This window comes from Salminus brasiliensis, chromosome 15, assembly GCF_030463535.1.
Source record: "Salminus brasiliensis chromosome 15, fSalBra1.hap2, whole genome shotgun sequence".
NCBI classification, from domain to species: Eukaryota; Metazoa; Chordata; class Actinopteri; order Characiformes; family Bryconidae; genus Salminus; species Salminus brasiliensis.
The window spans coordinates 20,890,628-20,915,121 of NC_132892.1; the positions used below are offsets into that span (position 1 = coordinate 20,890,628).

The 24,494-nt window shown below is 40.6% G+C and overlaps 3 protein-coding genes across 5 annotated transcripts in view; 1 reads left to right on the forward strand and 2 right to left on the reverse strand.

The window, feature by feature from the left end:
* gpm6ba (glycoprotein M6Ba) overlaps positions 1-13,742 on the forward strand; it is a 57,792-nt gene extending 44,050 nt beyond the window's left edge. For 2 of the 3 annotated variants that reach the window (XM_072657681.1, XM_072657680.1), the window contains exons 2-7: positions 1,544-1,730; positions 4,333-4,489; positions 6,010-6,178; positions 6,912-6,985; positions 7,231-7,296; positions 9,482-13,742. In XM_072657681.1, coding sequence (XP_072513782.1) covers positions 1,544-1,730; positions 4,333-4,489; positions 6,010-6,178; positions 6,912-6,985; positions 7,231-7,296; positions 9,482-9,634 — 806 coding nt within the window. In that variant the 3' untranslated portion in view covers positions 9,635-13,742. Of the gene's footprint in view, positions 1-1,543; positions 1,731-4,332; positions 4,490-6,009; positions 6,179-6,911; positions 6,986-7,230; positions 7,297-8,071; positions 9,135-9,481 lie in introns of those variants that run through there. The other variant, XM_072657682.1, reaches the window with a different exon arrangement.
* A 2,388-nt stretch (positions 13,743-16,130) lies between these two features.
* Positions 16,131-20,314, reverse strand: LOC140535448 (ras-related protein Rab-9A-like). The gene is made up of 2 exons (XM_072656831.1): positions 20,096-20,314; positions 16,131-18,839 (listed from the first exon to the last, which is right to left on the reverse strand). Exon 2 carries the CDS (start codon positions 18,803-18,805, stop codon positions 18,197-18,199), a length of 609 nt encoding a protein of 202 aa, XP_072512932.1. The 5' UTR covers positions 18,806-18,839; positions 20,096-20,314; the 3' UTR covers positions 16,131-18,196.
* A 1,831-nt stretch (positions 20,315-22,145) lies between these two features.
* Positions 22,146-24,494, reverse strand: LOC140535867 (transcription elongation factor A N-terminal and central domain-containing protein). The gene has a single exon (XM_072657401.1). It carries the CDS (start codon positions 24,199-24,201, stop codon positions 23,062-23,064), a length of 1,140 nt encoding a protein of 379 aa, XP_072513502.1. The 5' UTR covers positions 24,202-24,494; the 3' UTR covers positions 22,146-23,061.

Genomic DNA, 24,494 nt, shown 5'->3' on the forward strand with positions numbered 1-24,494 from the left:
GTTTGTGGCGGCCTGATCCCTCTTAAGGGTGTATTCTTATTTATCTCTTCTTGGTAAACACAGACATATGTATGGCTACTTCCTGGAAAGTGTTCCTGATGTGTTTTTTATCTTTAACTTCAATACAGTACATTTAAAATTATTATTATTGATTACAATTTTTGATGTCATGTGAAAATGCAATCTGCCGTAAATGCTAGTTTAATGCTCATGCTAAAAAAAAAAAAAAAAAAAAAGATTGACTGCACAAAATGCAGTTGAAACAACAACCAATAGTATATTGCACATGACCAATTGGACTCTAACAGTGACCCCAAAGAACTCTTTAAGCTCTATATATAAGCTTACAATTCATTACAGTCATGCTTTACATCAGTTTAATAGGTCCTAAAATAGAACCCTGTGGGACGCCACAAAATCTAGTAAGCTGAAGGGCTAGAAAAAAGTTGTCGCTTTAGGATTAATAACTGAGTCATTAACTTAGGGTTTAGAGGCTTATACTTAAGGTTAGCTTAGAGTATCGGAAAACGACAGTTGACCCCTCAACATGAACTTTTTGTTCACAATGAACAAATGAACGCCAAGTACAGTCATACAATTACAAACATGTACATGAGGCTTTCTAGTGGTGGTTTTCTAGAGACCAGATCCCTCCAAAGGTCTCGAGGGTGTGTTCTTATTTATCTCTTTGTGGTAAACACTAATGTATCTACACCTACGTCCTGGAGAGTGCTCATAAATCGCTTGTTGGCCCGTGAGCATGAACTTGAACCTGGTTACAATGAAAACCAAATACAGTCATGAAGTTATAAGCAGGTTCGAGTGATATTCTGCTGTAGCATCGTAATAATTAACATAGAAACCTTTTCATTTTCTTTGATGAATATAGTTATAAGTATTTGTGTTGTATTGGTTTTCTTGGACTCTTCACTCATGCACTGCTACCATCTTTCAGCCAGATGGCCTGCTTTCATGTCATGAAATTTCATGTACATTAAGGCTTGCCAGAGTAGAACTAAATCAGCTTGATGCAACATGATGATCAGCCTATTTTTGTTCAGTATTGCAGTCATCTAACCATGCGAGCTGCAGTGGCTTTCAAGCCATGCAATCAGTAAAGCTGTTTATAGGTATATGTTTCATTACAAACTGAGTGTGTTTCACTTCAGATCCAAGCAACAATGGCTATAAAAATGTCCTGTCCAGCTATCCAATTTGGTCACTGCCCAATTCACCTTGTTACCTTCTCCAGTATCTCCAGTCATTGGGCCTTATTCACCAACCATTCTTGAAAAACCAACATTCACCAACATTTTCTTATTTGGGATCCATTATCATTAGAGCAGAGCTGTGAAAAAGTCTACAGTCGAAAAACACACACCATGAATATGACGTAAACTTTTTGTTAGGACATTTCTCTAAAACACATTTGAGAATAAGGTATTGGTGAATGAGGCCCAATATTACTACACTGGCATTTTTTTCTCAACTGGTCTTCTTTGAGTGACGCCTGACAGCTTCCTTCTCTTGTTTCCTGCTGCAGGTTGCTTGGACTGCTGCATTAAGTGTCTGGGCGGGGTGCCATACGCCTCATTGGTGGCCACCATCCTGTGCTTCTCAGGCGTGGCACTGTTCTGTGGCTGCGGGCATGTGGCGCTGACGGGCACCGTGACCATGCTGGAGAACCACTTCTCCCGCATCACATCCGACCATGCCACCCTTATCGACGTGTGAGTATGTGGGGTGGTGTAGAGGGTATGTGGGGGTGGGAGGGTGCTGCTACGTGGGAAGTGAGTAAGAGGAAAGTCATGTGTGTTGCTAAATACTTCACACCACATCCCCAACTGTCATATTCTATCAAGTGCAACGTTTTTATGTGCATACAGTGGTGGTCATCATAGACACGACTGTCATAGCATTACTGGGCTTTCAGTGATTTCTTCAAACAGTTTTTTGTGGGTTCCCTGAAACAGCACTGGGTCAAAAGGACCTACAGGTTCAAGTATATACATACAGAACACCTAATACTTGGCTAAATGTTTCTTAGCAAGTTGCACCTTGACCATAACAACACCAACAAGCCTCTGGCACAAACCCAGTTGGAAATTTGACCACTCGTCTCAGCAGAGTTCAAGTAGATTTGTTGGTTTTCTGGCCCCACCTTTTAAGCTCAGTTCACATCTTTTTGAAAGGATTTAGGTCAGGACTTTGGGAAGACCAGTCCAAAAGCTTGAAGCCCCTGGCTACTCATTTTCTCAGTTCTATTCTATTATCTATAGATGTTGTAATGATTTTTTTAAACTGGCAATGTTTGTGTCTTTTCTATGGAAGAAAAAAAAAAAAGTTTTCCTCCGTTAGATTAAAGTTGGGCATGAAATTTGGCCAATCTGGCATCAAATCATTCAAAGAATCAATTGGAGTTAGCAATCTGCTTACATTACCTACCTCAATTCCACTTCTGTAGTGTATTTCCCTTCTTATTCACTAAAACAACGTAAAAGTGTTCTGTTATGTTGGCCGTGCTTCTGGAAATGTAACCATCTAGTCACATGACCTCAGTCTAACATGTCTACCTTTACATCCTGAACCCGTTGATTTATGACACCCTAAACAAGCAGGGCTGCACCGACGAGGCTGCAGTTATTCTTCTTCCTGGAATTTTCAGTTCCACCTTAAATGGTGCAGACCTTACAGGAGGCAGAATGTAACTGCAGCCCAATTGTAAGATGGCATTTCAGCTTCATGCTGCAAGATAAGCTCACAGCAAACATTTCATGTTGTTTATTTCCTGATCAGATCTTGTCTGCAGTGCTAGCTAGCTTTAGTATTTTAAATATTCTTTTAGGTCATTAACAACACATATTGTTTACGTCGCAATTTTTCTCATAGTTCTGAGAAGCCTGTATGTTGTGATTTTCAGAGCATTAAACTATGATAAACTAAATTGCATTAATATATAAATATATATTATAAACATCAGGCAATTGCTTATTCATATCTTTAGTTTTACATTTAATTTTTAGATCTTTAAAACCAATAGACAGGGACTTTAATGTTACCCTGCTTTATCCATTTGACAACAACCTCTGATGTGTGCCCAGGTTTCAAACTTTCATCCTTCATTATTCCCTCTGCTTTCTGCAATGTTGGAGTCCCACAGGCAGCAAGATGTCTACAGAGTGTTACCAAAGTTACCACCACCATGCTTAACAGTTGTTACAGTGTTCCTGGGCTTGAATGCCTCACCTTAACTCTCCCAAACATACCTTTGATCACTGTGGCCAAGCAACTCCATCTTTGACTCATGTGACCATCAGCTTACTCTGCTGCTGATGGTTTGAAAGATCTAATTAGGAGAATGCATTAACAGCGTCAATTTGTGGCATTAATTTACAGTGTTATCTTGTTAACTTTGATGGCCCTTTTACAGTCATGTGAAAAAATTATGACATCTCATGAAAAACCCATTGTCTTTTTTAACATATTTAAAAATATGGACAGTTGATCTCCATTAAAAATATACATATTTTTTTGTATTACTATTTAAAATGGCTAATTTTAGAATCAGGTGCAGATGATTAGAACATGATTAGAGGGGATTTCGGAGGAGATTCATGGCCAGATCCAATAAGCTTGCACAATACTGTCCGACAGCCTTAACCCCTGTACACAAAGCAAGGCTTATAACACACTAAGGCGTATTACTCTGTACAAACTGGTGGGGCTATTCTTTGGTAATAGGCGTTTGTAATGACACAAAAGCATCATCTATAGGAAAATTGGCTTTGTTTTATTGAGAACAGTAAGCTTGATCCCTAGAACAGTGTTTCTGAACCATAGTGTTTGTACATGCGTGTGTTATATAATTATGCTTGGCAGCCTCGATAGACAAACAGAAAGGGGGAGTGAATGAGGGAGAAGAAAAAAGAAGGTGCGAGAAAAAAGCGAGCGCTTCAGTGAGTAAGAACGTGATCTAGGTTTTGAGCTCTCGAGGTGCCATCATGCGTCTCCATCTGCTCCAACCATTGCTTACGTGTGTGTATGAGCAAGTACAAGGACAGAAATGGACCGAAGTGAGTAATATTCTCTAACTGTCACAGAGTATAAAAACATAGCCATTCCACCCCAGCTGAAGCGCATTGCTGATATTTCAGCGCCTGACATGTTCAGTACCAACGGAGAATTAATGGGTTATCACTTCTGACTTCTGTGCTGCACGCATTTGGGTTGAGCCTGAACTTTGCATAATGCAGTATACTGCTCTATCTCGTGGCCTTTTGCATAGCTGCTCTAAACAAGAGGTCTGTCTGTGTCGCCCTGTTCTCTGTGCAGCGTTCAGATTCTGCAGTACATCATCTACGGCATCGCCTCCTTCTTCTTCCTCTATGGCATCATCCTGTTGGCCGAGGGCTTCTACACCACCAGCGCCGTCAAAGAGATGCACAGCGAGTTTAAGACCACCGTGTGTGGGCGCTGCATCAGTGCCATGGTAAGGGTGGTTGGTGTGCAGACTGGATACAAACTGACACACACCCACCCGTCCACTGACACTAGGGGCCTGAAACTCTGGCCTAAAAACAGATGAAACTTTTAAAGAATTCTTTTATTTTGTTTAATTTTGGATATTTTTAAGTCATCCTGCCTAGAGAAAGTGACTTATTCAATTACAATTATTTTGAGAAATAATGCTAGAAAATATCATGAATGTCAGCCATTAGAACTAAAGACTAGAACATAGCATGTAAAAAGTAAAAAAAAGTCTTAAAATAAATTACATTATCCTAAAATATTTGTTCACCAATCACAAAATCAGAAATTGTCAAAACAAAAATGAAATATTGTCCCTGTCATTCTATCTTCACAGATTTTCTTTATATTGTACCACAATGTCATGCTGAAAAGACCACCAATAGAAATGATCCAGAATGACTTTTTTTTTTTTTTTTTTTGGAAATGAGCATTTCTATTGATCTATTTGTCTGAAGTTATTACACATCAATTACACAGTGTACAGAAGCAGCTACAGGATTCAAACCATGGAGGAACCTAAAAATGGAAGAAAATGGAAATACATGTTTTTCATTGGACAGTAGCGATTATTTTAGAGCATTTCTATTGGTCCATTCCTCATGACATACAAGGTTTTTGCATAACAGGTTTCTAGATTTCTAGATTGTTGTAAGAATATTTTATGAGTATGTGACTTATTTCTGGACATTTCTTTTTATTTATTTTTTTATTTGTTTCTACTGGTAGATAATTAGGCTCGAAATTTTTTGCAATGAGTAAATTACCAATAGAATAAGACACTTCCTCTAGATAAGTCAGAATTGAGTGAATCAATCATAAAATATTCTACATATTTTAATATACTACAGGATTTCTGTTACTATGATGGCTTTAGCAGTGTATAGACAATAAAAAGCTATTTATCACTTTGAGTGCTTACTTGTAACATTATTAGAATCAGTTATAATCAGTCATCCTAAAGAACAGAGACATTTTTGCACCGTTAACACACATACACACACACACACACACACACACATGCACATGCACACATACAACATACTTTACACATGCGGGCCAAGCCCAGCCCTGGAGGACTGTTCTGGCACAGTTAATGCTATGTAGCCTAATTCCTTTAATTGCTACAGATGTCCAGTAACATCAGTCTTTAAAGGCTTGCAGGCATGTGTGAGCGTGTGTGTGCGCACGTGTACGTGTGTGTGTGGTTGTGTAAGTTCGCATGTGCCACTGTTGTAATCCCATGGATAAGGCCCTAGTCTTAAATAGGCCATCATATTAGGTCATATTCCAAATAAGCATTAAGACAGTGATGGCTCCTGACAACTCTATAGCCCTCAGTGGGCAAAACCAGTCATTTGATGCTGGTTTTTCCATTTAAATGTAAAAACAAAAAGTCTTCCCATTTTATCAATACAAGATGTCTAGAGTAATGAATGGACTGAATGGACTGTGAACTCATTTTCCCTGGTTTTCACTCAGTTTGTGTTCCTGACCTACATCCTGGGCTTGGCTTGGCTGGGCATCTTCGGCTTCTCTGCAGTGCCTGTCTTCCTGTTTTACAATATGTGGACCACGTGCGCCGCCATGAAGTCTCCAATCGCCAACCTCACCTCCGTGGACAACATTTGTGTGGATGTGAGGCAGTACGGTGAGTGTGGATCAAATGTTCTTCTGCAGTTCATCTTACAGCGGGAAGTGGTGAAAAGAGATATGGGGCTAGAGCGAAAACCTCATTTGTATTGATTATCAATAAAGACATTGAAGGCTATAGCTTCTTGGGGAAAGAAGGAGAAAGAAGTAGAAACAAATATACTGTAAGGGTTCATCTCTGGTCTCTAAGCTACTTTTGCCCTCAGGGGCTTAATATCTGATCCCAGCGTACCATTATGTACCTTTTCTTGGCTTGGAAATGTCCAAATACTTGTTCAGTCAAAGGTCTCTCTCAGAATGTAACTACAGCGCCATTTAAGGTGGAATGAATTCGATGATTTCATGATTCGATTGTGAGCATCTGTTTACAAAAATCACTTTTCTATGGGGGCTCGTCCGGGATTGAGAAGCTCCTTACAGAAGTTTATTGCATTCCATGATCAAGGTAATATGAAAGTCTTTCCAAGACTTTGGAAAGTTTGGAGATGGAAACACTTCCACCCACTTGTTATAAGGGTGCACAACTGCAATTTACAAACGATCACAACTAATGTTTACCTGCAATACTTTGATAGTAACTCTTGAAAGAAACCTAGAGATCTTTCAGCAAAAGAAATGTCCCTCTTTTATGGATTTCCTTGGGAAATTAGCTCAGTCAGAAGGGATTGTTTTTTATTTCCTGTGAATTTAATATGCTTAAATGTGAAGTAATTGTAAAAGTTTTGTTTCAGGAGTCATTCCTTGGAATGCTGATCCTGGTAAAGCATGTGGGCAAACCTTGGCTGACATCTGTAACACCAGTGAGGTAAATTGCAGCCTACTTTTTCTTATATATGTGAATACTACTGGGTTGCTTTGCACTTGCTGTTTTATAAAAGTAGTTATTAGTACTTATTTCATTTGTTTTAGAATAAAAACATTTAAAACTATGTGAACATGTTTTTTAGCATGTGTTAATATTTTGTTGCATGGACGCTTTTAAAGTATAAATTGTTTAGAGTGTTTTATTTCTGATTGACTCTTTATTTCCTCACTTTCTTGCCTTTGCAGTTCTATTTGTCCTACCACCTCTACATTGTTGCATGTGCCGGAGCTGGAGCCACTGTGATTGCACTGGTAAGGTTCCAGGCTTAATAAGGCCATTTTCAGACCAACAGACACTCACCTTTGAAATTAAGTTTATTCTATTCAAATCACTTTCATTTTATACACACATTCATTAAATGACGCATGTTTACATATTCTCATAACATGACAGTGATTTGAATCATGTCATGCCTCTGTATCATATTGCTGTATGTTAATGATGTAATGGCAGAGTTTTGGTCAGTGTGTTTGTGTGAATGTAACTCACATTTCTGCAGCACTGGGGTTTTAAGGAATAGTTTGGTGAAAAATCATATTTATACATTTTTCCCCTTATTCCACATGTAGGTGACCTTTAGGTTTACACTGGAGCTACAAGCCTAATGTAGATGGCAAGAAATGGACACTTATGGTCACCACCATAAGTCTCAGGCGTTTCAGAGCTCTTCCGATGGATATTAAACACTTTCCGAATTTTACTATGCCCATTATATGCCTATTAACATGGACATGCTGGCTTTGAAACTCCTCTGGCTGCAGACTGACGGAGTGAAAGGGGAGTCTGAACAGGTCTCCAAGATAAGGTTATCGAATGGACATGGTTTGAGGCAAGTGTGTGAGATGTAAAGTAGATATCACCTTCATTAGCCTTGTGGCTCCAGTGCAAAACTGAGGAAGCAAACTTTAGACAAACTGTCAAATTTTCAGGGTAAGGTGTAAAAATCAGATTTTTCTCCAGACTACTCCAGATTTACAGATCCATGTCACCCACTCGCTCTCTTCTCCTCTGCTCTCTTCCTCCCAGCTCATCTACATGATGGCCACCACGTATAACTATGCTGTGCTGAAGTTTAAAAGCCACGACCACACCCACACCACTAAGTTTTAAACCGGGGGCTTTTTTTTTCCGAGAGGGCAACCGCAAAGTGTGGACAAGTGCTCTGACAGAGGGAGGGAAAGGGAGAGGGAAGTAGAAATGGATTAAGGGGTAGAGAAAAGAGAGAAACAGAGGGAGAGAGAGGGAGGTAGAGTTAAGCAAGAGTACTACTGACACCATGGACCATACAGTAGCTTACTGAGGATTACGTTGATCATCAGGATGATGTAGTGCAGTAATCGTTTCTTGTTTCTTCTCTGTCGTAATCAAAATGTGTGTTTGGTCTCTAGTGGAGAAAGCCCATTTAATTCATTGACCCTGCGTTCGTTTCACCATGGATTTCTTGTTTTTGTTAATCCACATCTCTGTTCATTTTGTGCGTCGAAAAACCGTTTTAGGTCTTTTTTTTTTTTTTTTTTTTTAGAACTTTTGCCGGCCAACTAGATCCCATAAGACCTCCCGTATTAACTTGTAACACAATACCCGTCCACTAGATGGCTGGCGTCTGTCCTATAGAATCTAATGCATAGGGTTAAGATCAGGCAAGTAGTAGCAGGCCCAGGATCAGTATTCAAGGACACGTTCTGTCCATTGGATTATGCAGTACACGCCCTGAGGCACCAGTGGTCAAGGCGACGGACTGGTAGAAATGGCAGGTCAAGTGCTGTAGCAGTGGATAGTCTTAACTAGCGCATAAGTGGAGGGACAATAGGCAATGTTTTGTTCTGGGGGCTCTAACTCAACTCCGGTCTTCACTTTTAATTGTTAATTGTACCTGTGAAGGGCATGAATTGTACTTTACACTGATCCTGAGAGTATTTTGGGGGACTAGCAAACAGGTGTTACTTTTAGCGCCCTTGTTGTGGGGTTCGAAACTGACTCTTGGCTTTGTCTGACATGATTTGTTCAGATGTAGTGTTGCTTCCAGACCAGTAGAAGCTATTTGAAAAGTCTTCATGATGGGAAAATAAAGGTTTAATATGTAGAACAAGGACTCTCTGATTTTTTATTCGCCGAAAGAGCAAATGGCGATCGTCACGTAGCGCTTAGCTGTGTCGTTTGTGCCGTTTAGCTTCCCATTCATCATTTCTTGCGCGCTAACATCCATCTCGTCCTTGAGTGACTTAAAACAAGCTCAATGTGTTACTGCATTCATACTTTCATTAACCAAGATTCATTGTGTTCTGTATTTTTCATTTTTAGGTTGTATCACTAATTGTAGCCTAAAAAGCTAACTAAGTGTAGCTAGCTTTGGCTAACTAACCCACTTACTGCTAATCCGGCCCCCTTCCCTTCCCTTTTCTCTTCTCTCTTTCCTTCTCTTCCATCTCTTCACAGATCCACTATCTCATGATCCTGTCGGCTAACTGGGCGTATCTGAAGGGGGCGTGCCAGCAGACCCACGCCTACCAGGACATCAAGACCAAGGACGACGCTGAACTGCAAGATGTGCAGTCACGTTCCAAGGAGGGCCTCAATTCTTACTCATAAACAAAGCCAAGTGAAAAATGACATTTTGGCACAGGAAAACATCTTAAATGTATGTGATGCATCTAATATTTCGGATTTATGATATGATTATTATGATAAGGTTATTATAGGAGGATGTTTTTAACTATTTTTAAATGATAACAAGTGAAATTAGCTCACTGCACTGCCAGATACTTTTGCATATTATAAGAAATAATGCTTGAAGGAAGTCAATGCATCTTACAGTGAGGGTAATTCTGCTTGATTCCATAAAATAAGTGGACATCTCGACGTTTTATAAACAGCAAAAACTAGAAATAAGATAAATAATCTTATAATAATCCCATAATAATATAAATATTAAGTATTTCGCCTACATTCAAGATGTTTTCGCCAATATGGATTTTTTTCCAGTGCAGATCAACCTAACCCTCCTTTTAACCCACAGCTACACACACACACACACACTCACACACACAAATACAATACAATGCTAACTAACAAGGCCTAGTAGTGTGCTACAACAACAGTGCGTAATAACAATGCAGGTATAAGCAGTTATGACCATGGCGGGACACTGGTTCTTGGTTTTATGTAAAAGTCATGAGAAATGACAGATCCATTTCGCAGGTTGTGCAGTTGATGATGGTATAGATGTCTTTTATTCGATGTTGGTGAGGTCGTATGAAAATGCATGTGTAATTATTTCAGTGCTTGTTGCTAATGTCGGAGAAAAAAAGTATATATATATATATATATATATATATATATATATATATATATATATATATATTATATATATATATATATATTATATAATGTATTGAAAGTGCTGAGCCATGGTCGTAACTGGCTTGTCTCTGGCTCCGTGGCGCACTGTTGAAGTACAGCACTACCTCACAGCTGTTACTGTCTGCACTAACACGTTACAGACATTTTGCAGGAACTTCCTTTTTTGGTGTTTTATACATATATAAATATATATAAATGTGTGAAAGTGTATGAATGTTGTTGGTTTTTTTAATACTTAACGTATGCCAGGTTTAATATGATATCTCTCTGGTCTCTTTCGCTCTCTTTTTCTCTCGTTCCCGGTTACCACAACTTTTACTCTCCTTTTTCCTGCTTTTTTTATTACTAATCTTTTTTCTTTTTTTATACTGATACTTGATACATTGCACTTCTCTGAAATGAAGAAAAAAAAAAAAACAAGACCATAACCATTTTTGGATTTTCTCTCTATTTGGGAGATCAGAGGGTTATCTGAGGAGTGTGAATTTCTAGGTAAATGAAATTATGTCAGTTATAACCCAAGCATAAATGACAACAATGAAAATGGCATAGGAAATAGACGTAGTGCTTGAAATTAGCGTGAGCCAAATGTGCACATCAGTTTCACATGAATAAAATTATTTAAAAACAGATAGTACTGGGTCTGCAATCTGCAATCTGTAATGTATTCAGTATGTCCACCAGAGTAGCAACTTTACAGAATTAAGGAAAACGTTTGATGGAAGTCAATGTAAAACAATTAAATTTTTACTTTATTTTGGAGCGTTTCCTCATAAACTTGGATGCAGAGTAAAGAAAAACTGCCCCATAAACATTATGTCAAAAACGTGGTGCATCTGCTGCTTGCCATCAGCAGCCGGAGTTCAAAAGAGCAAAATTGGCCTTGCTCTCTCAGGGTCGGGTTGATGGTACTGCCTACTTACATCACTTCTAGTGTAATGCTGGTCAGCACAGGCGTCTGTTAGCTGTTGTATCAGGGCTATGGAGCCGCTGTTTCCTCTGAGCACACTGGCTGCCTGGCGATGCTGCATCAGTGGCGGTTCGTAAAGAAGCAGTGGCTGACTTCACCTGTGTCGGAGGAGACATGTGCTAGTCCTCACCCTCCTAGTGTTGGGGGCATTGCTAGTGATAGGGGGTGTTCACATGAATGGGGATTGGGTAATTGGTCTTTCAAATTGGGTAGAGAATGGGGTAAAATTAGAAATAAATGATTTATTTATTATAAATTATTCATCATTTTGCTGAGAGAATAGTTTGCTCTCATTAACCTTAACATTAGAAATAAAAATTCAATTATTGATTAAACATTAGTGAAGTTTAAAAGTATACTACTATACCACCCCGTAACTGGGTTAAACCACTGCAACACACAGCCTCTTGTGGTTCGTTGCTTTGTTACAGTGCATATTACATTAAGTAATACGGCAGATGTAATATTTAAAAAAAAAAATTATTCATTTGAAACCAATATACATGTTTTTAGTGAAATATACAATTTATTATAAAGATAATGATGAAATATTGTGACGACATTGTAATGTATGACGATAAAATAAATAAAATAAGGTTAAGTTTGGGAAAATAATAATATAAGCTGTTTATGCTACAATGCACACCTGTTTGATTACAGAGAACTGTATGGAGTATCAGATTCTCAGTGGAAACAGCTGAGGGATGGCTGTGGGATTATGAAACCTTGAATTATATGAATATGATATATGAAATATGAATTCTTATATGAGAACTTGCCCTAAACTGCATTGACGTTAAAAGTGATGCGCTGTAGTGACTTGATCCAAGTGTGTACCAATTTCCTACATGAATACAGTATAGTACAGGGGTGGGCAACAGGGGGGCCAGAGTCCAGCACAGTTTGTTGATTTCCCTGCTCTAACAGACCTACTAAACCTGGCAATTAACAGGGGAGTTAAATTAGGTGTTCGAGCAGGAAAATTGAAAAGCTGCAGGAATTGCCCACCTGCACAGTCGCCAAAAGTAAACTGAAAGACAAGAAGGGAATCATAGCACCTTTCCACATTGTGCCATATATCCGAGTGAAACAGGAAAAATCAGAGGGTCTGGTTGAAAGAAGAGGTTAAATTGGATATTAGTGGTCAATGTATTTTGTTTCTGCCCCCAGAACATGGTGGCCTAATCAAAAATGAGATTTAAGTAGATTGTTCAGTTTTGATGAAAAAAATAATAATCATAATTTATGTTTAGCTATGCTTCATATGATCAGGAGCGTGATTTGACGAGAATTGTAAAGGATGGTCAGGTTTGCTCTAGTTTGATCACTCTAATGTAGTATATTGTGTTCATATTCGTGTAGAAATTATGTACACACGTGAATCAAGTCACTGCAGTGCCTGACTTGTTTCAGGACTGCTAACAGTGATTGAAAAATAGAGGCCAAAAATTGCTAATTCCCATATTTCCAAAAAAAAGCCATTCTTTGTTTATAAACTTGTTGCTGTTAATTCAGGTGTTTTTTTTATCTTCGCTCTTTTCTTGTGGAACCTTCTCATGGCTGGCTTGATATTTACCAGGAGTTTTTTCTTTGTGAGCTGATCAGTGATTTGCTTCAGTATGTGGATATGTGTCGATCCCGAGACCGCCACGTATACAAACGACAGGAATTCAATGATTTTTACAGTAACACAGTAATATGACTGAGCCTTGTTTTTCACAGCGTAGTGGTTTCTCTCTCTCTCTCTCTCTCTCTCTCTCTCTTTTTTTTTTTTCTCACTACTTTTGATTCTCACTACCTTTCTCTTTTTCTTCGTTCTCTCTTTAACAACAAAAAAATGTTTAAACACTAACTTCTTCTTTCCAACGTCTCAGAACTCTTTAAGCATGTTAGTGTCGTCCATACATACAGTGGTATCTACTACCGAATCTAAACTGTTTTCTTGCTGTATGCTCTGTTCTGTTAAAGGGACGTGACTGCAGGGATGTGCCCACTACTTCTTTTCTTTTTGGTTTTGGTTTTCTCACCCTGTTTTTGTATAAGAAGACGTGTGCCTGAATGTTCTATTGTTCCCTCGTTATTGCATGAAGGAGAGAAGATACTCTGTTATATTTTTTTCTTTCGCGGTTCCATAGGTGATGTGTAGTCCACTGTTCTGACGAACTATGGTAGACCCCCCTTTATTCCTCTCCTCCCTCCCACCCTCCCCTTAAAAAAAAAAAGAAAGTAATCCATTGTACGTTGATGGAAATTGTAGTCCTAGATGTTTCATAGTCCATTTTATTTGAAAAGTCAAATGTTTTATGAATCCTGTATAGTGATGATTTTTGTAACCTTCTCTAGTAAAATAATATTTTCTATGATCGACACCGCCTCTGTCTTGTCTTGATTATTCCATCAGCCTTCATCTAGTGCATCAGCTAATACAGGTTTGGAGCTACATTATGTGGATAAAAGTATCAGGACACCTGCTCATTCACGGTTTCTTCCAAAATCTAGGGTATTAAAAAAAAGAGTTTACCCTGCTTTTGTTGGAATAACTGTCTCTACAGTCTAGGAAAGGTATTCTACTAGATTTTGGAGATTGGAGCATTGCTGTGAGGATTTGATTGCATTCAGCGACAAGAGCACATCCCAACTCCCCAACTAATCCCAAAAGTATTGGATGGAGCACCATCATTATTCTAGAGAACACAGATTCAGCTCAATGCTGAGCATTATACCCCTCTAGCCCACGGCATGGCATTAGACATGGTGCCAACAGGTTCATACTTCTCTGCTCCAGCGAGTCCTATTCTATTGGCAATACTTCTCTACAGGGACTGGAGCTGTCTGCGTGTGTGCATTTGCACATCTGTGTCAGCAGTGGGTGCAGCTTAAAGTAGCTGAATGTATTCATTACATTCCCCTCTTAGTTCCCCTCTTGCTGCCATAACAGCTCTGACCTCCACAAGACTGCTTTAGCTTTCTTTTAACCTTTTCACACCGGGAACGCCACACCTGGCAAGACCTGGCATTTTGGAGATGCTCTGACCCAGTCGTCTAGACGTCACCGTTTGGTTCTTGTCAACTTCAAGAACTGACTGGTGTCATTGTAACCAAATAATCAATGTTTTTCAAATGGTTTTATTGTTATGGCTGTTTGGTGTGGCTTACAAATAATGAAGCTTATGCCCACTATTTAGGAGGTGGTGAAAGGTACAGCAGATGCATCTTGGTTTTTGCTGCCATCTGGTGGAGAATGTTCACAACTGACACGTTTTAGCTCATTTCATAGAGCCTTTTTCTGGGATCTGGAGTGTGTGAGCACAGGATGATAAGACTCTAAACCAACTGGAGTGGCTGTGTGAACAGTCCTAGGATACATTTATTAGGCTGAAAAAACAAACCCTTCAGAGAGATAGCAGCACCTTTAGGAGTGGCCAAATCAACAATCTGGTGCATTCGTAAAAGGCAGGAATGCGCTGGTGAGTTCTGCAACACCAAAAAAGAAGCATAAAGGATTGGAAGTCCACTGTCCTCTGGCAGTAAAAAGTAGAAATACATAATTTCATCATTTATGAAAAATATACCAAATACACGATCAGTCACCTTGATCTGTCATGGCTTGGGTATATAAGGCAGTAAGCAAACAATCAGTTCTTGAAGATTGGAAAAATGGACAAGCATAAGAATCTGAGACACTCTGACAAGGGACAAACTGTGAAGAGTAGACGACTGGGTCAGAACATCTCCAAGACATCAGGCAGGTCTTGTGGGTTTTTTGTGGTATGCATAGATCAGTACCAACCAAAAGTGGTCCGAAAAAGGACAACCAGTGAACCGTCAGAGTTATGGGACCACCTAAGGCTCATTGATGTGATCTATGGAGGTCCCACCTCATCATTTGCAGGACTTGCTGCTAACGTCTTGGTGTCAGATACAACAGGTTGTTTTCTGAGATCGCATGGATTCCATGCCTTGAATGCTCAGATCTCTAATCAACAATAGGGAGGTGGTACTAATGTTATGGCTGACGAGTGCATGTTGATCTTAGTAATTAAGCAGCAGTTTGTTCATATTCAGCTATCTAATGTTGTCGAAGCAAATACTAACACTCCTCAAACATTGCCTCCTCTAAGCAACTGTTAAGTAGAAGATAGTTCACAGTGTGGAATATTATTGAAATAAAGAGATTCTGATTCTGATTAAGAAATGTCAGTTCAGGGGAACTGTGGAAGTCAAGATGGCATCTGGGAGACCAAGAAAACTCTCTAAAAGAACTGTTCATATGCTGGTAAGACAAATCAAAACCCCTATATGAGTGCCTGCATGATAGTTCAGTAAAGTCAAGAGGGTGGTGCACCATTCCACTGTGCAGCGTTGCTTGCACAAATCGAATCTTTATTGAACAGACATACCAACTTTAACTGTTCAACTATGCTACAGAACATCTAGAGAAGCCAGATGATGTTTGGAAACAAGTGCTGTGGACGAAAATTGTTAAAATAGAACTATTTTGCCCCAATCAGCAAAAGGTACATTTGGAAAAACAGGAACTGCAGTTCATGAAAAGAACACCTTGCCAACTGTGAAGCTGGGTTGTGCTGCTGCCAGTGGCATTTACAATGTCGCATGGGTGAATGGCTTCTACAAATACCAGCAAATCATGGACGCAAATGTCATACCATTTCTTAAAAGGCTGAAGCTAAAGAGGGTGGCTTCTGCAACAGAATAACCACCTCAAGCCACCCGAAGAGACACAAATGAAAGCTCTTGGACTTTTTGGGCAGAAAACTGCTGCCCTTTTATTATGAAATAGCACAGAAACAAGCATGAAAAAACAACAAAAAGAAAAATGGAGATCATTCTGACATGGAGAAATGCCACATGATGGATGTGTTGGGTGTACACTAGCTCCAAAATCAAGTTTACACTTTAGCCATTGGCAAACCTTAATGAATTTGTTTAAAAAGAAGGCATTTTAAGCTGATGCGAGATGTTTTGGATTGAAAAAGCCTGAAGATGAATTCCAACCAGGCTCCCTTAAGGTTGCTATAAGGCACATGGATAAGAAAGTCAAAGAATGGAGCTGTGAGCTGGTGTTAGGAGAAGGAATCCTGAACTGAAGAGGTGTACAAAAATCATTTCAAGTACAATAAGTAAACTGTTTAAATGTTAATGATGTGAAACACACTGGTCACTTTCTAAAAGTGTCTTACAATGGGGGGCCACCTTACGTGTGCTCAGAAAGACAACCATCAAGAACTCATGATACATACAGAGAGAGTTCTGTACTGCTGGTACTGGACCAAACAATGTTGCTTATGATCTCAAATTACTTGAGTTGGACACTTGACATCAGCTGGACCTCATTATATCACGATAATGAGTGCAGAAAGGTTTATTTACAGACTGCAGCAGGCAACAATGCACATTAAGGGTGTTTCAGTAGTGTTCATATACATTAAAGCTGCCCAACTGAAGATCTACTGTCAATAAGGAAGGAAAAGGCACTACTGAGCACAACAAAAAGGGCCCTTCAAAAGGCTGGAATTGCTTGACTGACAGTCACAAGCAGTCACTTCACCTGAACATGAAACACATGATAACACCATCACCAAAACGTAGGATACTCAGTCAGTGTTGCAAATCTGAAGCAGTCTCTACATTTTTGATTCCTTAATATCCACCCTTTACCACAATAACAGCTTCAGACATGAGATATCGATGTACTGAACTAACTAAGCTTCTGCAGGAAATCACCAGACTTTACTCTCCCTTTGCTTGCGGTGGTAATTTCATTGCAGTTTATTACATTTTCAATTTCATAAAACAATATCTGTAAAGAAATCTAAATCTGTAAGCTTCCCTACCACTTCACATATACGAGTGATTATATATCCAAGAGATACCTGCACCCTTTAAAGCAACACTATAATGTATAATTGTTTACCTCGTTGTGATGCTCCACTGACTGCAATATTAAGAAAAGTGTCAATTTTTGCTACTCTGGGCTTAGCACGCTGCTAACTGCACTATGTAACTTATAACGCTCGCAAGAACTGCATAGCGCTGCATGACCAAGTCACATCAGTCCACATGCTTCTTTCACTTCTTCCAGTGCCTGTTCTGCATCTTTCAACTCATTCAGAAACACAGTGTGTCCTTTAGGGTGGCTCAAAGCACGAATTATACCATGTGACTGTAGGGGGAGCCCAGGAGCAAGAAATGCTCATTTTCCATAGTGTTGCTTTAAAAACTAAGAAACATCGTGGTGTACTTTAACCTTTGATTGGTGCTGTTGCCTGTATGAACATAACCCAGTAAGCTGTTTTTCAGAAAAGCCTTGGCAAGACTTGTCCACTCTGAGCTACAGCTGCTTGCTTATTAGCTTAAAAACTCGGATAAGCAGCTTTGAGGGGAAAATTCCACTGACTTTCCTAAATAACTATCTGGTAAGGTCAGTTGTAGAGAAACTTACAGAAACAGAATTGCGGTGGTGACAGGAACAAAATGTCTGAGGAATTTATGAGCGATCATCACAGAAAGCTATTACAGGTACTGATTATGAAATGCTGTCTGATATTAGCATCATCAATATAATAAATAAAACTCAAAGTTTTGTGTAGGCTCACGGTCTGTTTTCAGTGGTAAACAAAATGACTATATTTGTGCTGTAGACATCAGGACCCCAATTCCCATCACCACCACTGTCCAGTTGGCAGGTTTCTCTACTTCAAACAATTCAACTTGATCCAACAATTCAACTTGACAATTTTGAAAAATCTGTGGACTTCCCCTTTAAAAAGTCCACAGTCATCTGCAGCTATTACACACAATCAGCAGCAGCGGGTGCTGGTGCGTGTTTTCTTCCGGCTCAAATCCACAGTTTCTGACGGTAGCAGATGCTCGGGCCGATCTTCTGATGCTAATACACGCCTCACCACCTCTTCGAAAGCCTCCGCAACATTCGTGGCATCCTTTGCGCTGGTCTCGAAGTAGGGATGCCCGCCATTTTCACGGCACCACCTCTGAGCTTCCTCTGCCGCCACCTGTCGCTCGGTCACGTCGACTTTATTCCCAAGAATGACGAAAGGAAAGCTCTCAGGATCCTTGACGTCAGCATAATACGCAAACTCTTTTCTCCAGTGGCTGAGGTTGAGGAAGCTTTGGCTGTCGTCCAGGCTAAACGTTAGCAGGCAGCAGTCAGAGCCGCGGTAAAACGGTGTGCGCAGGCTGCGAAAGCGCTCCTGGCCGGCAGTGTCCCAGATCTGTAAAGTGACCATCCGTCCGTCCACCTCAAGCTCCTTGTTGAGGAACTCAACACCAATGGTGTGGAAGAGGTGCGTGTCAAACTTGTTGGAGACATAGCGGTTCATGAGGGAGGACTTGCCCACGCCACCATCCCCTAGTAGGATCACCTTCAGCAGAGATGACTTGGAGGACATGATGGGGAAGGTTCCTGGTCGGCGCACACGAAACCTAAGACAAAAGAATTATTACTCAATTCTGCATCCATAAGTCTGCTGAGCGTGAAATACAGGGCATACTGATATTGATGTCAGGCAACTAAAAATACCAATAATCAATAATGCAGCTAATCAGGTACTGCCCATTAACCACCCGGTTCAAAGCTCCCCATAGAACTAGCCAATGCTCCCGACAGTCCAACCTTTGTTCGAACCGGGGCAATTGTGCTCTCTCAGACTCTGGCCGCTGATGGCAAAGCGGCATGGCTTGCATGCCTACAGCAGTAGTCTCCCAAAACCTGGTTCAGGAGAAGCCCAGCCTTGCCATTTTAGTGTTTTTCAGTTCTTGGAAGGTTTTACTCCAGTGTCGATAGTAAACTACCAAACTGCACTGAATGAAGGTGGTCTTCCAGGTCTGGGCAAACACTGCCCAAGCAGGGGTCCATTGTTCCAGGGCCACAACTAGTCCTTCAGTGAAGATGTCTGACAGAGGTTCATTCATTGCACAAGTTAAGTCTTGGATCATGTGAGACAAACCTCATGGAGCACTCGTACCCAACATGCATGGACCTCGCCTCGGAAGGAAGGTCAGTCAGTCAGATCAAGTCAGATAACCACATAAAACTTACTGATTTGATGTCCACATAGATATCTCTAGGATTTAATACAGAGTGAAAAGTGAGACTCCATAAGTGGGCATTATAAAGTGTTTTTGTTTTTTTTTAGTATTTGAAAACGATGGTATCATGTGAAAAAGGACCTAAATGTAGTAAAGTTTTAGTATTTAACGAAAAAAGCATTTAAAGTACTACTTTGGTATTTGTTTACTGTAGTACGTTAAAATGTTGGCAAGTCCAGATCCGGACAGTAAAGATCCGCGCCAGGTTTTTGTTCCGACTGCCTGGACGGCTCTGCTGCAGCACAGCACAGCTGCAGCAGAGCCGTCCAGGCAGTCGGAACAAAAACCTGGCGCGGATCTTTACTGTCCGGACCTGGATTTGCCAACATGCCATCAAACTGAAAATAACTCACTCAACAGCCTCACGTTTACAAAAAATGATAACTACATCCAGAAAACAGGTATTAGGCCGGGCTGGACCGCCTTTTTTTTAACGTTATCGTTTTAAAATAAGCTGTAAAGCCGACTGAGATTTGCCCAAACTAACGTCACGTTACCTTACCTTGACTGGACTGGACTGGACTAACGTATTAGCTGACCCTGCTAGCTAAATTTCACAGCTAGCGAATAGCTAAAATAAAAACACCTACTTGACAAGACTGGACTCAAGTATGAGGTCTGCTTTCCTTAACGATAAGGTTGCAGTTCAGCGCCGGGAGTCGACAGGAGCCATCCCTCCAACGCCACCTCACATCATTTTGCTGAGGTTTCTCCAAGCCGTGGCGCCCCTAGGCTACTCAGACCACTCTCATATGACCAAACACACACACACACATACACACACACTCCACATAGAGATTATGGACCCTCTCAGGCATTTAATCTGTTTGAAGACATTGAGCAAAGATTAGTTACACAACTTAAAACAGCCAGTCAGGTGATCAGTGAGTGAGTCAGGCAGCCTTTATCAGCCTTTCAGATGTAAAGAGCCACCAAACTTACATAGTGGCTGATCATTGATCACCTTCCATTGATGTACTCTGGCAACACCTCCAAAGCAAAGAAAAAGGGCATGCCTAATCATCCGGTCCACTACATGGTGACTGAAGGAGTCGAAAACTTACAATGGGGTATCAGGAAAACGCAACAGGAGAAGTACTAATACGTAACTGCTACAGAAATGGTGCAAAAGGAGCAATGCTGGGCCCACTTTCGATGTAGGCCCGTCCAAAGCTGCAGGTTATTGATTATTAACAGCGTATTGTGGCCGCACACAAACCTTCCTTAACCGTTCTACCCAAGTTACATTCAATCTCTCTTAAAAATGTATTTAATGAAGGCCCTAAAACCTGCCCTATCCAGTGTCAGGTCTTCCAATACGCCACCTATGCATGTTGCGTTGGGGCTCGCACCTTCTGAGTGACCACCATGGCGAGAATATCACCCTATATCTTTTAGTTAGTAAAGATAGTAAGTCATTTTTGTCATCCATCCGTCATCATTACTCATTAAAAATGCACCCACAGCCATTGGGTATATACTAGCCATTTTTTCTGAAATTGCTCCATACGTCCTATATCGTGTAGATCAGTTCAGTTAACAGTTCGTAGGTCATAACATGTTGCCTTTTACAACATGTAGAGCCATGTGTGTCTCAGACTAAGGGCATGTAGCATCCTGTAGATGTGTAGAAGTCAGACTTTAAGTCCTGTATAAGGAACTTATACTTAAAGACGAGGAACTGATGAATGCTTGCGGTCGCAGTTAAGGTCAAATACCTGCTTAAGGCCGCAGGGAAGCCTAATGACCAGCACTATCTATCCTATCTCTCTGAGATCTTCTTGAATGAAAAGATACAGATAGGCTTGCTTAGCAGCCAGTGATGCATAAAGCTCTTTGGACTGAGGCACGATGGGAAGTCTACCTTGAACTGCATCTTGGGCAGATTACTCAGTCACATGTCTCTGAAAAGGTCACGGGAGTTTTTGTAGATAATTCCTCTACTAGCACACTGGCTTGTGCTAGTTCCACTTTCTGCTGATCTGAGGCCAGTCTTTGCGTTTCTCGTACGAAGGTTAATAAAGGGACCATATCCTCAACTTTTAAGGAAACCAGATTGGCAATGCTGAGAAATGTTAGATATATTTATAAAATGAATAAAATACAGATATTTGTACAGTATCCAGTCCATCATCACCTAAACATTCAGCTGTTCTTGAGATCAATAAATACAACATCAGATATCTGTTTGAATGATCAGTCATTTGTTTATTATATTGTGTATCATGTGATTTGTGTGGATTTATGGTTACCAAAACATTATCATTTTTCATGACCATCTTGAAACCTCTCGTTATTAGTCAGACTGTTTCTGTTACTGTGCATTTATGATGGATATATGTAAATAACCACTATTCGGATTGGACGCCCCATATTGCGCCACATTTAAAAAGTAGCCTGGGCCGCTCTGTCAGTGTGTGTAGGCGGAGATAAACTGCTATAAGTTTAATAGGTGGATATGTCAATGACTTTCATATGTAACATCACAAAACAGTAACAATGTATTACAATGTTTACATATTACACTAAACGACATCAAAACATTTATTTATGCATTTTTTATTGTATATATATATATATATATATATATATATATATATATATATATATATATATATATATATATACATACGAGTGTATATAAGGACCTTTTTATGATTTGCATCCTAGTCCGGTACAGAGCCCAGTACATGCACAGCATGATCTTACATACACAGTTCCGTTTCTATATAACAGAAATATGTTTTTTGTTTTTTGTTTTTTTTTATAAAAGTAATACATGTGGAGGTCCAAAGTCTGCTCACGTTTTATTACACACCAAAGCATGTTTTTCATTTTTCATGATTTGCAGTCCGACTTACACTTTCCAATACTGTACAGCACTGGCAAAAAATCAGTAATTAAAGGAGGAAATACACATTTAACGTTTAATGCCTCTAAAAGCCGGACAGCAGACCATCACAGAAGGCTACTACAGGAAATAGATATAAATGCCTATTATGGTCGTAAACAGTAGGAGGCCATATTTGTGACTTGTAACATGTATTATGTTTAGTAGCACCACTGTAAAGAAAACCACTATTAATGAAACATGTAGAAATTTAGTGAAACATGAATAGAATGCCCCTTTAAAGCAGTAGTTTGGGTAAAAATCTGATTGAGACCACTTCCTTACAAAGTGTTATCTATGAAAATGTACAGAAGTGCTTTGTGTTGCTAAAACCGCAGAAGCAACTGTGTGTCAGAAACCTACTAAGAGAGTCTATTTGAGATGGTTTAACAGTTTGACTGGGATTAAGGGAAGAGATGAGGGGAAAAAACAAACACACTCAACCATTAAACATACAATACATTCAACAACTAGGCACCAGCATTTCTCCAGATGTACCGCCTAGTGACATAATTAGGATCTTGCAAAATAAATGAATGGGTTCTCTGTTATCCGAAGTTCTTTGAGGTTTTTCCACAGCAGCCTTTTCCGGACAGCTCTGTCAGTAAGAGCAGAAAAGTGGCCACTGGTCCAGCCCTTGGTCTCCACGGTCATAGCTAGGCCTCTTCAGAGGCACACCCAGCGGCTATGGTACCACTGCTCCCCACACCCCGCACATGTCATGAAGGTCATGGCTTCCTCGTCAGTATTGCCACTCCTTACCCAGGAGGGCAGAAAGAGGGTCCCGCGGGAGACTTGGGTCACCCTGCAGTTCATTCCCTGGCAACGGCGGCAGCGAACCTTCGTGGTGGCCGTACCTTCCAGCCCCAGAGGGAGCTGGTGTTCGCCGATGGCTGCTGCAGTGTATCCCTCCCTCAGCCTCCTGAGCTCCTCGCCTGCCATCTCCTCCACAGACATGCGGGCGAAAACCTCCGGAGCCAGGGTTCCCGTCAGAAGACCCTGGCGGAGGTGAGGGTTCTTTGGATTCTTTAGGTTGGACAGTCTGCTTCTTATGCAGGATTTATACTTTGCCTGGTTCTGGCCGTGAAGGGCATGAATGTGCTTTTCAATGGCTTCGGCTAAGGTGGAGAGCTGGCTTGCCTCTTCAGTGTTTGCTTTCTGGTCTAGGCTGAGGGCCTGAAGAAGAAGTTCTGCGCACTTAGTCCTCAGGGCGTCTGTGGAGTCTGTGGAATGGCTAGGCTGAGGTAAAGCTCCAGAATCTTCACCACTGTGGTTCTTTGGAGCTGAGGCAGAAGACTTGCTATCGTCAGCCTTCAGGAAAGACTCAGTTTCCTTTGCCTCCTTTGAGAAAGCAGCTCTTCCAGAAGATGGCATATCTAAATCGAGACTAGGGTTCGGCTTGACATCGATGTGTTGAACTGTGTGGCACAAGACTCGCTCAGTCTCGCTCCCGTTTCCAGCATTAGGAACAGATTCGGCTATTTCAGGTGGTCCATGTTCTTGTACCCGACTTGTGTCTTTGGCATTATTGTGTCCATGGGGGGAGCTGTACATCCGCTTCCATTTTGAGAGCTGTTCCTTTGCTGTTTTGCGAACAGCAGTTAGTGGGCATGACTTTAAAAGCTGATAAACAGTCTTGGCAATGTCAGTGGTCTGCAGCTGCTCTAGGGTCACAGGACTGTTGCTCAGGTCTGCAAGCAGAGATGAAACATCTTCATAATTACCAGCCTTGTGTAGTTTTTCGATTTGGATAGCAAGGCGGGTGACCTCTTTGGTGTCCATTGCCACAGCACTCAAAGCTGTCATACTAGATGAGGTAGATCTCCATTTTCTGTGGTTGGGTTTTAGTGGGCGCCAATGGCATGTCGGTTCGATATTTTAGTGCTGGTGGGCTCCAGGCTCCTCTATGTCCTCCAGCCTGATGAAGTAAATATCGCTACTATTCTGAATAGAGAAGGCTGAGCTACGTCAAAAGGCTGCTGGTCTTTTGCAATGCACGCAATTATAAAACAGTACAAATGTAATGTCTTGTTAAATTTCTGTAATCACTACTTGCACTACTTGCTCTGCTTCTTCATTTCAGTTGGATTTTCGGTACC

Excerpts from the sequence above, each read along its gene's own strand:
- LOC140535448 (XM_072656831.1), bottom strand. The coding sequence starts at position 18,805 with ATGTCCTCCAAGTCATCTCTGCTGAAGGTGATCCTACTAGGGGATGGT.
- LOC140535867 (XM_072657401.1), bottom strand. The coding sequence starts at position 24,201 with ATGACAGCTTTGAGTGCTGTGGCAATGGACACCAAAGAGGTCACCCGC.